The sequence below is a fragment of the Pundamilia nyererei genome, unplaced genomic scaffold, assembly GCF_000239375.1.
Source record: "Pundamilia nyererei isolate P.nyererei 1_Seehausen unplaced genomic scaffold, PunNye1.0 scaffold00046, whole genome shotgun sequence".
Taxonomy (NCBI): Eukaryota; Metazoa; Chordata; class Actinopteri; order Cichliformes; family Cichlidae; genus Pundamilia; species Pundamilia nyererei.
Window position 1 is genome coordinate 3609085 of NW_005187447.1, and position 14593 is coordinate 3623677.

The 14593-nt window shown below is 44.8% G+C and overlaps 1 protein-coding gene across 1 annotated transcript in view; it reads right to left on the minus strand.

Moving 5' to 3' along the window:
• The window catches only part of patj (PATJ crumbs cell polarity complex component), an 83506-nt gene that overhangs the window by 13321 nt on the left and 55592 nt on the right, over positions 1-14593 (minus strand). The window contains exons 29-30 of the mRNA XM_005732414.1: positions 9263-9459; positions 8659-8750 (exon numbers count right to left, since the gene is read on the minus strand). Coding sequence (XP_005732471.1) covers positions 8659-8750; positions 9263-9459 — 289 coding nt within the window. The remainder of the gene's footprint in view (positions 1-8658; positions 8751-9262; positions 9460-14593) is intronic.

Below are 14593 nucleotides of genomic sequence, written 5' to 3' on the forward strand. Positions count from 1 at the left end.
ACGTCCTTTCATTTCTAAAATATTAGAAAAAGTCTCGATAACTTTCAGTCAGGTTTTTGAAAGTTACACTCCACAGAGACAGCTCTCTTTAAAGTCACAAATGACCTTTTGATGGCCACAGACAGAGGTGTTTGCTCAGTCCTTGTTCTACTGGACCTTAGCTCAACCTTTGATCATCAGATCTTAATCCACCACTTAAATCACATGGTAGGGATATCTGGATCTGTCCTAAAATGCATCACATCATTTCTGGCAGTTAGATCACTTTTGGTTTCAGTAGGAAACCTTTGGTCAGATATAGCTGAATTTTCATGCGGGGTTCCACAAGGATTGGTTTTAAGCCCCTTGTTATTTTCATTATATATTCTGCCTTTAGGCCTTATCATTAGCAGTTTCAAAATGATTTCCTACCATCTGTATGCAGATGATATCCAATTGTATATCTCGTTTAAACCTTGGGAATTAGACAAATTATCCATCCTAATGGACTGTCTTAAGTAAATTAATGGTTGGATGGCAAACAATTTTCTGCAGCTGAACGCAGACAAGACTGAGTGTTTAGTTCTTGGTCCAGAGAGTATCAAGCCTAAAATCAGACAACATGTCTGACAAAGGCATCTTTAAATCACATTCAAGCAGTGCAAAATGCCGCAACAAGGCTGTTAACCCACAGTCATGAATTCACTCATATCACTCCCTTGTTAAAGTCCTTGCACTGGCTTCTGGTTGGGTATAGATATCAGTTTAAAATCCTCACTCTAACTTTTATGTCTTTATGAGGAGGGGCCCCCACTTATATCATCGAGCTTCTTCACCCTTACTCTCCAAAACAGATCTATAGATCCACTGATAGTGGTCTTCTGACTATTCCACGGACCCGTTTGAAAACAAAGGATCATGCTTTCCAAACCCTAACACCAATACTCTGGAACAGTTTACACCCCCTCTACGCACCACCGACTCTGTGACTTCTTTTGAAAAACAGCTGAAAACACATCTTTAAGACAGGCATTTGGGTAACGTTCTTGTGTAATATGTTGTTTTGTCTGATATGTTTTTGTATTCCTTGTAAAGTACTTTGTAACACATTCCTGTCTTAAAAAGTGCTATACAAATACATTTTACTTACTTACATCATGCAGGATGATGTAGAGCTGTGATTGGCCTGAGGAATAACATGCAGTGTGTCACATGTGACGCGATATTACAGTGACATGAATCCATGTGCCTCCCCTCTGACTCAGCATTGAGCAACAAAGATGGATTTACTTGAGCAGGACAGACTGAATCTGCTCTGGAACTATGCAAAGCTTTGTGACTGTGCCATCAGATTCACCAGTCTCTCTGGCTTAAACTCAGAATGTCTGTTGGTTTGGAATTTCCAGAGTGCGTCGTGGAGGTGCAGCAGAGCTGTAACAGCTGCAGAGTAGCTGCAGCTCACCTACAACTTGGACAGAGCAGTGCAGCTCTTTAAACTGCAGCAGCATGACGGTGATGCTTCACATAGCTGAGTGTCAGGGCTCAACAACAGGCTAAAGAAATCTATGATCCCGGGAGAATCCACAGAGGAGGACAACCGGAAACAAAGCTCCACAGTCCGAGGTCCTCCTCAGCAGCTGCAGGTTTCATCTTTTTAATCTTTTTTAAGTAAAAAAAGAAATAAAAACAGACAGATGCTTCAGTTTTACTGTGAAGGCGTCTCCTCGTGTGCTCTTTCGAGTCTCACACTGCAGCATCAGCAACGGCTTCCTCTACGTTGTCATCCATCTGTCACTTTGTGCTGCTGTAGTGAACACTCCTCACTGATGACTCACTCATGCTTCCTCAGCGTAGTCTGTGCAGCTCCTGGTTTCCTCACACCTCTGGGCAATCCCCACCTGGTTTCCCCCTCCAGGTGGGAGAGCCCAGTTTTGTTTTGTTTTGTTTTTTTATCCCTCCCCGGATCTTAGTTTGATCAATACATTTAGAAAAAAGGAAACACAGATTTACACAAAAATAGAAAAACACAAAACCGTGAGAACAAACTTCAGCTTCACAAACAGTAAGTTCAAACCTCATCACCCCTGCACTGCAGGGACAGCTAAGCCAGGACTTTCTCATAAAACACTGCCACCTAGTGGTGAAATCTTAAATATTGATTCATCCATTTTCTTCCACGGATCTGAAATTTGATACATTCGGATCACAGCTCTGCCACACCTGCAGAATTTGTGTGTTTATGCCTTACGCAGCAGGTATCCTCTGGCTGTCAGCATGACTGATTGTAAAATGATGTCTGATTGGATAGAAGTCAGGAAATGGGTCGCCTGCTCATTCGATCACTGAGGTCACTAAAAAGTTTGCAAAGGAGTTTCTTGTCTTGGTTGCTGGTTTCAGCTCTGATTGAATAGAACGTAGTGTTTGCTTTGGAACTGAAGGACCTGTTACAGTCAGAAAGGAGGCCAGAGAAAGCAAACGATCCAGGCCGTATTCATCTGACCCCAAAAAGGCAAAATTGTGATGATGGAAATGTTCAACTTCATGCCAGGACATCACAAACCTAAGACGATATTCAACCTTTATGTACAGTCTCGGCATACATCAACACACTGCAAAGTTCTCATGTCTCAGCTGACTCACGAATGAGAGGAACAGCAGGCTGGAACAAAGCAGAATTAAGTTTTAAACACTGACGTGCAAACAGAAAATGTAACGCTGTAATGGCAGACAGTGTGACACCATCTCTCCTCCTCCTCTTCCTCTCCTGATAGGGCCATAGCTGTAATCCAAACTTAGGCTCAGTCCACCGGGCCCGGCTGAAGCCGCATTTATTATATCTACAACTGCAGCAACAGCTTGGCGGGTAACAGAGCAGAAAACAGCAGCAACGCCCCCCAGAGAGCCGGCAGACATGAAGGAGGGCGTAGCGCCATGTGGAACAACTCCGCCGTTACTTCAAACCCTCAGAGGAGGTGTCTGAAGCTCGTTGGATTTGAGGCATCGCCATTAAATGGAGCCATCTGCATCACGGGAGCCGCTAAGGTCCTCGTCCTGTTCTTATGTTCATTCTCAGAGCTCATTACTGCAGCACTCAGTCCGAGGATGCTGAACACGGCGAGAGCGCCAACGTCCTGCAGCTCTGACACGATTTAATCAGAGCCGCAGGAGGAAGGAAGAAAAAGAGAGAGAGAGCGTGAGAGAGAGAGAGCGAGAGAGAGGACCATCATAAGAGTCAAAACAGAACACTGATATGATCAGGGAATCATGGGAGGAGTCCCTTCATCTCTTCCAAACACACCACCTCCTCCTCCTCTCCCTCCTCCACCATACTGATTCATTCTAAAGACCACGTTTACCCTGAGAGGCGGACGTCATTCACGCTGCAGGAAGAATAAAAGTCCTGAATGCAGCACAGAGATACAAACTCAACTGCAGGAAACAGCTTCCTTCATTAATTCAGCCAAAGAAAAATATTCACAAGGAAACATTACATTTAGTATGATGATCATAAAAACATAAAAAAGTTGCTGCATTTTAATATTTCAAATTCAAAAAACAAAGGACGTTAAGAAACAGGAGACATAACATCATGTCCAGAATATCTGCATAGTGTTCAGAGATGAGCAATAACGCGTTACAAGTAACACGGTTACTTTTTTCAAGTAACGAGTAAAGTAAGGGATTACTATTGCAAGAAAGTAATTAGATTACTGTTACTTTCCCGTAAGCACGCTGCGTTAATGCGTTACTAAACCATGATTTTGTTTGTGAGAGTGTCTCATGACACTGATGTAAGTACGTGCAACGTTCGTGGTAACAGACATGTGCAGATCAACAATGGATAATATGGATTGCGAGTACGACTATACCACAAGCTAATGCTAAGTCAGCCATGGAGCTACTCCAGCGCTCCATTAATAAACAGATAACAACGCAACTGGACTGCGCTGTGATCGTGGCAGGAGATTTTAACCATGCAAACCTGAGATCTGTCCTGCCTGGATTCTTTAAAAACATGATTTTTCCCGACGAGGGAAAACAACACACTGGACCAGGTTTACACCAACATCCCAGATGCTTACAAAGCCACCCCACTGCCTCATCTCGGACTCTCTGACCATCTCTCTCTGTCCCTGATCCCTGGTTATAAACCTCTAATTCAAAGACAAAAACCATCTGTAAAAACAGTACGAGTGTGGACCGCGGAAGCCACCATGGCCCTACAAGACTGTTTTAATAACACAAATTGGAGTGTATTTGCTGAAGGATCGGACTTGAAGGGCCACACATCTGCTGTACTCTCATACATCAACTTCTGTAGTGACAGAGCACACCACCTCCACCCTCATTCTGAACGAAGGCGTCCCACAGGGGCGTGTCTTCAGTCCCCTCTTATCCTCACTTTTCACCCATGACTGTTCTTCAATCCACACCAGTAACACCGTTATAAAATTTGCTGATGACACCACCATCATAGGACTGATCGACAACAACGAATCAACCTACAGAGAGGAGGTTCAGCATCTGAAGTGTGACAACAACAACCTGCATCTGAACACAGTCAAGACCAAGGAGACTAATCGACTTCAGAAGAACAAAGCGACCTGAGCACTCTACCCTCTACATTGATGGGGAGGAGGTAGAAAGGGTAGAGAGCCTTAAGTTTCTCGGAGTCCACATCTCGGCTGACCAGGACCAGGTGGGGAAAGCACAACAAAGGCTGTACTTTCTCAGGAAACTGCGTCAGGCCCAATTACCCTAGAGACTGCTAGTAAACTTCTACCACTCCACCATTGAGAGCCTTCTGACTTACTGCTGCACACTCTGGTTCAACTGCTGCACTTTGGAGGACAAGAGGAAACTGCAGCGGAGGTAGGGTAGCCTGTTTGTCTTTGACCTGATGGACCTGAGGGCAGCAGAGCGGGCAATTGGCATCTCACTAACCCCCCACAGAGACATTTATACTGGCAGACTTCAGAAGAAAGCCAGCATCATCATCAAAGACCCCTTGCACCCTGGACACTCCCCCCCCCGCCCCCCTCCTTCCTTCTGGTAAACGCTACAGGTCCATCAGGTCAAAGACAAACAGGCTACCCTACCTCCACCCTGATTGGAGGACAACTGCACTCATGGGCATTACATTTTATTTATACATCGTATCTCTATAACCGTATTATTATAGTAGCAACAGCATCCCCCCCCACACACACACACACACTCAATGTGCAATATCACTGATCACACACTGCACCTCACAAAGCACCTGCTCCTCAGATGGCATGTATGTGTATGTATATATACGCAAGCGTGTATGTGGAAATATGTGTGCGTATGTACGTACACATACATATATGCATGCATATATACATATACCTATGTATGTATGGGTGCATCTGTATGTATGCAGGTGTATGAATAAGTTGTACATATCTTTCTTGTGTAAATGTAAATCTGTGTTATTATGTAAATACTTACTTACGCTATTGTGTATTTCACACGGAGAGATGCCAAACTGCCTTTCATTGTTCTTGTAACAGTGACAATAAAGAGCTATTCTATTCTATTCTATTCCTTATTGGAGAAGTAATCAGTAATTAGTTACTAATTACTTTTTTGAAGTAACTTGACCAACACTAGTAGTGTTACAGATATCTGTGAGTCAGCGCAGATCAGCATTTGTTACAGCTTCAGTCAGGTTTATCTGTTATGCTGCATTCGTCTTACACCAGCAGAAGAGAAGACTAACACTGACACAAACACTAAGTTGGAAACATCATCAGACTTCCTCTCAACAGTTTTGTGAATAATTACAAAAATAAAACAATGTAATGCTGCTAAATCAGGTGAAACGTATCAGTCAGGTTTCTGACGTCAGACGTCTCTGATGTCAGAAATCAATGATTCGATCAGGTCTCGTTAAACCTGTGAAGTCTGCAGGTTTTGATTGACCATCAGTCACACGTTTCCATCACTGTCTCAGGCCAACACTACAGCTGTCAGGAAGTGACAGACACCGGCGCCGGCGGATTGATGAGGACATCACAGACACATCAAAGTCAGCTGATTGTTGGTTGCTGCTTCCCCAGCTCAGTGAGCACTGATCTCCTGTTTTCCCTGTGATTTACTTGTTTCCATGCCGACACTGGGGTGCAGTGAACGACCAATCAGATGGGGTAAAGGAGATCTTTAGCAGTCTCACACTTCAGACTGACACCTTCATCCACCTCATATTGACCTGCTTTCTTTAATAAAAAGAAAATCAATTGAATAACTTTAAGATGCTCAGCAGTGAAATCTTAACTAAACATCAACCTGGTGGTTTGACCCCATCAAAATGATCAGTATGAGCAGCTTAATATTTCCTGTTTTTCTGCTACAGTTTCATGCAGAATTAGCCCCGTTATTAAAGTATGTTGCAGGGTGAGGCCCCATGAGACGCTTGCTTAGCTCCGATGTTTGTCTTTGTAGGAAACCGGACCAGAGTCTGTGTGATAAATCTGCCAATCATATAACAGTCAGGAAGTCTTAAAAGCAACATGATGCAAAAACCATGTAAACGTGATCTCATACAGAGAAAAACATCCTGAAGAGAAAATCCGCTGATCTACTGCAGCTCCCTCTCAGGAGGTCAGAGCTGCTTTGACCCGGTGGGCTGGTAAGAAGCTATGGTGGTGTTGAAAGTGGGTTGGGATGAAGCTGCAGGGACACTGGGAGTGGGTTAGGATAATTCTGTGGGGATGTGAGAGCAGGTTGGGATGAAGCTGTGGGGATGCTGGGAGTGGGCTGGGATGAAGCTGTGGGGATGCTGGGAGTGGGCTGGGAAGAAGCTGTGTGGACATGGCAGTGAGCTGGGATGCTGGGAGTGGTTGGAAGGAAGCTATGGGGGACGCTGGGAGTGGGCTGAGGTGTTGCTGTGGGGACGCTGGGTGTGGGCTGGGATTAAGCTGTGGGGATGCTGGGAGTGGGCTGAGGTGTAGCTGTGGGGACGCTGGGTTTGGGGCTGGTATGAAGCAGTGGGAACAATGAGAGTGGGTTGGGATGTGAGCAGTCAATGATCTGCGATTTTTGTCGTTCTGCGAATATCAAATCAAAGAGTGCATGAAAGCCTTACTCACACATATACCCGCTAATCAGTAACCTCCAATCAAAATCTTCAAATTTCTCTCACCAAACCTGGAGAGAGGTACGGCCTGAAGCTCAGAGAAGGATTTCAACTTAAGTGTCTCTCATTCTGCTGTTTCTCTGATGGCTGAATTTAAGTGATGAGTTAAATTAGAAGAGAACAGTGAGGACTTCATTCTTCACCTCTGCCTCTGACATCCTGTCGAAATGAGGGCTGCAGACAAAAAGTTGAATCCTATTTTTCCTTTTATCAAAGCTAACGTCTGCTTTTCACACTTCAAACATGAACAATCTGTGCTGGTTAAAGTCTGAGCACATTCACCTGAAACCATCTCCTCCCTTTCATCTCTCCTGTGCTGATAATTTGATCCACTTACAGCTCCGTCACGTCCCATATCAGGTGAAACTGAGTGACAATGTGGATAAACTCTCCTCAGAAAGAGGAGGATAAGCGCGATGGTCTTCATCCTGTCAGGCTGAGGGTTTAAATCTGCATGACGGAGTGCTAACCCGGCCCCATGAGCCAGGCTTTGGACTTAAACACACCCGCTTGCTTCAAAGCTGCTAATCACAAAAGATCATTTATGGATCTGCAGAGGAAGAGGAGGAGGAACGAGGAGTATAATCTGCCCATCTCCTCCCTGAATCCTAAATGACTCCTCAGTGAGTGTGAAGGAGGCTTCCACCGTCCCTGCTGTGGTAAAGCCTGAGCGCTGGGATGCTTTGAGCTTCATCTCCACAGCCTGGGAGTCATCCTCCACATCAGGAAGCAGCTTTTATTTTGAAGGGAATGCAGCTGTGTTTTCCTCAGACTCAGCTGAGCATGCTCAGTATGCATCAGCTGATGATGTGCTGCAGAGAATGCAGTGACAGGAAACAGAAACAGCTTGTTCTTCATGAGTTTCCTGCACAGACCTTCTCACTGACGCACAAGGTTATATTTTTGTGGATGAACGACAGCATCAGAGAATAACTATGATATTATTAACAATCAAGACACACAGCAATAGAACACGCTATACAGGATAAACAGGGGGCGGAGTCAGGAAGTGTTTAGGTCAGGAAACCGGCCAAAGCGTCTGATGCAGCTCACCAGGCGGCTTTGCAAAGAAGTCTTTAATAATAATAATAATAATAATTCTTTAATAATTTTTAACAACTTAATGCACAAATATTGCTTTAATTATTTTAAATTGAAATATTATTACTGATATTTATTATTACTGTTTGTTTCAGCTGCTGTGAGATCAGTCAAATATTATTTATCTTAATTATATGAAATTTAAATTTTTTGTTGTGTTTTTTTTTTTTTATTGCTGTAACAGGAGGAAGAGACCACAGCTTGCTGAATCAGACACTGAAACTGAAAAGTTTATTTGTAAAATGACTTTTTGTGTTGACTGAATAAAAATGTTACTTATTAGTGTTATTAAACTAAACACTGGTAGCAGCACCAGTGTTAGTTTAATAACCAAAAGGTTCCATAACGCAGCAGGCCACTGTGTATGGAACCTTTTTTAAATGCTCAGACTTTCCCACCATGCACTGCAGTCCTACCTGAGCAGGATGAGCTTCACCTTGGAGGTGGCACTCTTAATGATGGCTGAGGCGTTCTGGTGGCTCCGCCCATAAAGAATCTGGTTGTTAATCTGAAATGCAGACAGAGGGGTGGAGACGAGTTACCTCATGTCCACAGGTGCTGAAAGTGAAGGAGGGTTATTACCTCCTGAATACAAACAGACAGACAACAACAGTAGTAAATGTGTCCTCAGAGAGGCAGACCGCTGAAAGGTCCCCGAGAACTACAAGAAGCAAAATGTTATATCAACACACACACACACACACACACACACACACACACACACACACACACACACACACACACTGCAGATCGACCTGAGAGCTGCACTCAAGTGTTTTCTCTTCAGTCTGATGCATCTGCTCGTCTGCAGGTAGAAGAGCCACCTGCATGAGGCTTTGACATAATTGACAACAACAAAATAAAAAAAAAAAAAAAAAAAAAAAAAGGATGGCCCAGATGTTGCAGATGTTGCACCAAATTCCTCACACATGATTAAAATCATCTCTCATGAACGCCATGCCTTCACTCTCACTGTGGTTGATGTAATTTATGTAAAATGATAATCTGGACTCTTCTCACCTCCAGAAGCTCATCTCCAATCTGAATGCGCCCATCGCGGGCAGCCGGCCCCCCGGGATGGAGCCCGACCACGAAGATGCTGACGCGGGAGCGATCCCTGTTCCCCGCCAGGCTGAGGCCCAAACCCTGCCGTTCCTTCTCCAGCTCCACGCATAGCAGCTCCCCTCGCAGGTCTCCATAACGCTCACACCACCGCTCTGCAGCCCAGGGAAGAGGAGGAGAACCAGGAGAGGAGAACAACCAACTTGAGAAATTATACACTTCTCACAAAAACACTTTTTAATCAGAGCACATCATCAAGTCACTTAAATTCCTGGATATTGATCTGATCAGGTAAGGATCAGAGGGGGGTGCAATAGAGGGGCAACAATGAGACGACCCCAAACCAGGAATGTTTTTAATTTCCCCCTCCTCGTCTTTTATGACTGTTTTTCACTAGTCTTGCATTTGGCTAAGATCAGTGTCACTGCTGGTAGCATGAGGTAATACCAGGACCCTACAGAGGTTGCACAGGTAGTTCAACTCCTCCAGCGTGGAACATCAATACGTGCCACTGCCAGAAGGTTTGCTGTCTCCCAGCACAGTCTCAGGAACATGGAAGAGATTCCAGGAGAGCCGGACAGGGCCGTAGAAGGCCTTAACCCATCAGCAGGACCGGAATCTGATCCTCTGTGCAAGGAGGGAGAGGACGAGCACTGGAAGAGCTACAAAAGGATCTCCAGCAGGTCGCTGGAGTGAACGTCTCTGAACAAGCAACCAGACACAGGCTTCATGAGGGTGGCCTGAGGGCCCGATGCCTTCTAGTGCGCTCACTGCACGGCACCGTGGACCTGACTGACATTTGTCATAGAATGCCCTGTGCTGTTCACAGATGAGAGCAGGTTCACCCTGAGCACATGTGATAGACGTGAAAGGGTCTGTAGAAGCTGTGGAGAACGTTATGTTGGTCTGGGGAGGCTTATCCATGGAGGGACACATAGACCTCTGCAGGTGAGGCAACAGCACCCTGACTGTCATTAGGTATGAGGATGAAATCCTTGGATGCACTCTCAGACCCTACGCTGGTGCATAATCTTTTTGAGCAGTTATATAAATGTGCCAGGTTAAAAGACAAAGAGTCCGAGCACTGATAGAGGTTTATGGCTGTATTTGTTGGGATTCCCAGGAAGCCACTTACATGTGAAAAATAATGCCTCAGATTCACTCAGTGATCAGGAGCCCGGTTTTCGGATTGGCTCATAGACAGGGAGGAGGAGATAAAATTAAAAGCATGAAGGGGGAGGTGAAGAGGAGAAAAATGTGAAAGAAAGTGAGTAAGAAATCCAAAACACAAGAGCAGAAGGGGAGGAGAGAAGAAAGAAGAACAAAGAGGAGCATTTAAGATGTGAAGGAGAAGAGTAACGAGGTGAGGAGGTAATTATGAAACAGAGAGGAGGGAGGATGAGATGAGGAGAAAAGCAGAGACAAATCTGGTGTCAAACAAAAATCAGTTTAATGATCTGTGAAAGAAACAACAAACGGCGAGGGTGAGGAAACCTGCAGCTGAGACTAAACTCCTCCACTGTCAGCAAACGTGCTTTTAATTATTGCTCTTCGTGCTTCCTGACCTTTCCAGAATCAGTGGCCGCTTTGAAGATGTGAAGGGTTTTGTGTTTTTGGATTTAAAGGTCACTGCAGTTATCAGAGATAAACTGAAAACCAGTAAATCACTTCAAACTGGAGAATAACTGAAACCAGACTTGATTTCCAGGAGACATTCGACAAATTTTACATTTCAAATGTCACGTTCACCGAGTCTGCTGAGACAGCAAACCATCAGCGGCTTCCTGTGACACCAAAGAAAACGTAAAACATCTGCAGTTAAAACGTGACGTTTTTCTTTAGTTTTTACATGGAAGCACAAAACTGAAGACATTAAAACTAATTGTACAAGCTGCAAAGGGAGGTGACACTGAAGGAGAGACTGTCCAGGTTCAAATCATCAGAAAAGTTCATTCTAAATAGCTTCAGTTCAAGAAAGAGGAGGGAGGTGAGGATGAGGAGCCATGAGATGATGACGATGACAGCATTAATGAGTGCAGACCGATGCCGTCTGCTCACAGGATCATTCAAAGAACATGACCGTCAGCTGTGCTGATGATCAGGCACTTTAGCTGAACCAGAGTCTGAAGAAACTGGTACGATCATTCACAAAGTGCATTTTGGGTACACTTTCAGAACTGGTTAAAGCAGGTGAAAGGTCATGCTTTACCTCAGCATTGACCTGAGAACAGTTTAACGTGCGGGGCTGCAGCCTGCTCCTGTTATAACACACGACAGGTGAGTTTAGTTGGTGTTTCGGTTCAGCCTGTCCCAGTTTGCTGCGAGCAGCCAGAGACACTGCTTATAAAGTTTGATTCACAGCCAAGCAAACCCGATGAGGTCACGACCGCGTTGGTACTTACCGAAGCCACGCTGCCATGCCACGAAGGCAGAGAGTGTAGTATTTGTAATTTAATACATTTAAAATGATGATGTAAATGGGCCTCTGTCAGCATCAGAACCATGATCAGTGTCAGACTCAGAGATCAGTCCTGCAGCACTTTTTGTTTCCTTTTGTTTGCTCAGGTTCAAGCACCAAAACCTGCTAGTTGAGGGGGCAGGAGGTCAGACCCGTCCTGTGTTTGTGGCTCTGGGGCCCGAGGCAGCAGATATTCTCTGAGACATGCCTGGAAACAAGTTGAGCGCTTGTTTTTAATCATCATGTTGCTGTCAGAGCACTTTCTCTGAGGAAAACAAGCTGCCACAAACGCCTCCTTTCCTCTGTGGCATCGACTCAAACGACCAGGTCAGATGAGATCTGATCGGAACAAACGACTTAACACAACGCCATGAAGCTAAGCACGTCAAGAATCATGGGAAATATCTGAGATGGCAAACAGCCACCCCAAAATATCGTCCACAGCTGAATCGCATTCATACATGGACCCGAGAAGAGCCCGCTCTCATCACTAGCTCCTCACACGCCACCTCAGGTACCTGAGGTCACTGCAGCTCCTCTGACATCCAGCAGAGGCAACAGTGAGTCAGGCTCCACAGACCTGATGTTAAAATGTCACAGCAGAAACAAACATGTTTACAGCCTGATACACAAATTGTTTGGTTTGGTATTAGGGGCGTGGCCTCTGCGAGTGACGGGTGGATGGTGACACAGGTAACTGTAGCTGCTACCTGTCTGCTAGCTTCACCTGAACGGGACCTCTGTTTGTGCTTTTGGAGCTTTGTGAGCACCCCATCCTCTCACACAAATATGGTCACAGCCAAAATGCTAAAGCAGAGCGTCTGAATGTCCATCTTCTTTTTACAGTTTATAGTTGCACACAGACTTTCCCTGCAGCGTTTCCATAAAACACTAAATATAAGAATAACTTTGCATTTGTCTGTGTGAAGCTGGAAAACAAAAATATCTACAGAAAACACACAACCATGCTATTAAAATCTCACACATACGCACGCAAACACAGTTTAATCAAAGGCTAACAGTTTTCAGACAGGAGGCAGGTGTGTGTGTGTGTATTTAATGAGCTATTAATAGCTTTAATGTGACAGGTAACTGCAGGTGTTAATGCCTCTCGGGGTGAGGAGAGGTGGCTGAAGGACGGAGTGCCTCCATCACCGGCTGCTGCTCTGATGATGGAGGCGTGTCAGGAAGAGGAGCAGGCGCACCTTTTATTGTGTGTTTAATGTGAATTAAATTGTTGGGAGTGCTTCTCTTTGTCAGGATGACAGGATGTCTTGTTAAGCTCTCCTTCAGGAGGCTCAATGTGTTCAGCTGACAGAAATCTATTAAAAATACATAAGGAGCTAAACTGCTGCCCTACGCCCGCAGCACAGAAACCACCAAATTAATTAACCACTTCCACTCCGCTGCTCCGGCCACTCATTTGAAATGGTTTATCAAAGCAGCAGAATGCAGCTCAGAGTTTGGTGTTCAGACTCAGTTCATGGACTGCAGGTGCGTGGTGGTGGACGATGGGACAGCAGCTACGTGTCACAGACAGGACATTATCCAGATGATTAAATAGACTCTGAACCCTGACAGTGAGTTTGGACTCCGCCTCATTTATGGTGGAAAGATTTTGCAGCAAAAATTGTCCAAAAGGCATAAAAGATTGAATCAAGTTCAGAAACCCAGCAGCTGCACATCTCCATTCCACTTTGCAACCCACCTTCACCCAGTGCCTCCTCTCATCACTGTCATATCTGTTATGGATGAGGCTCCACCCTCCTGCTGAGGTCACAGAAAAATCAGTCTGCAGCTTTTAAACAACCAGCAAGAGAAAAATATCAGTTTTTAGTCTTTTCTTCATTATAAATTAAAGTAAAACAGTTTCTCACACTTCAGTGTTTTTAAAGAAGCTAGTTTTAGGCAGATGGAGTGGTTACCCAACATTTCAAAATATATCACAGGTATTCAGATCTCCTTCTTCGGGTTTGGGAATGAGTCGTCCATGAGTAATTGGGAGGAGCAGAGGCAGAATGCGGTGCTGCCCTCACCCATGGTTATTCGCTTTGGGTAAGGAAAGAAAGAACGAGGCATGGACTACAGAAGCTCAGCTGCTTCTTCGTACTGAGCAGAGCCAGCAGAGGTGGTGCAGCGTCTAAACATGGCACCCTTCGGGGAGGAGGACTGGGAGGAGATAAACTGCGAAGTCACTGGAGAGATTTTATATCTCATCTGGGCTGAAAGCAGCCGAGGATCCCTCAGGAGGAGGCCAAACACACTTTCAGGAAAAATCCATGTGGAATATGACACCATTCCAACCTCAGCTTCGGATAAAAACAAGAGGATGGGCAGGTGGGTGAATGCGACCTGCTGAAGTGGTCATCATTACTTCTACTGGAAAGTGAGCAGGAAGTTTATGCAGACCCTGAACTGCAGGTCATAAAAGCTTAAATCTACAGGCTTTGTGCGCACGCACACACACACACACACACACACACACACACACGCTCCAAGCCAAAAAACACACTGTGACTACAGGGGGCGCTGCAAAGACGGCGCACATGCATATCAATGCAGCACACAGGCTGGCTTCAGCACGATGGCACCAAGCACCGACTGTCACATAGGGCTGCTCGATTATGGCAAAAACGATAATCACGATTATTTTTCACTGAAATTGAGATCTCGATTATTTGACGATATTTATTTAACAATAACAATGTATTGAATAATGACTTTAAAGATTGTCAAAAAATAATATAAAATAGTGTGCAAATACTGATAACAGTGCAAATGTTTGCAATATAAAAAATAAATGAAAAATGTAAACATCTATGTTTAGTAAA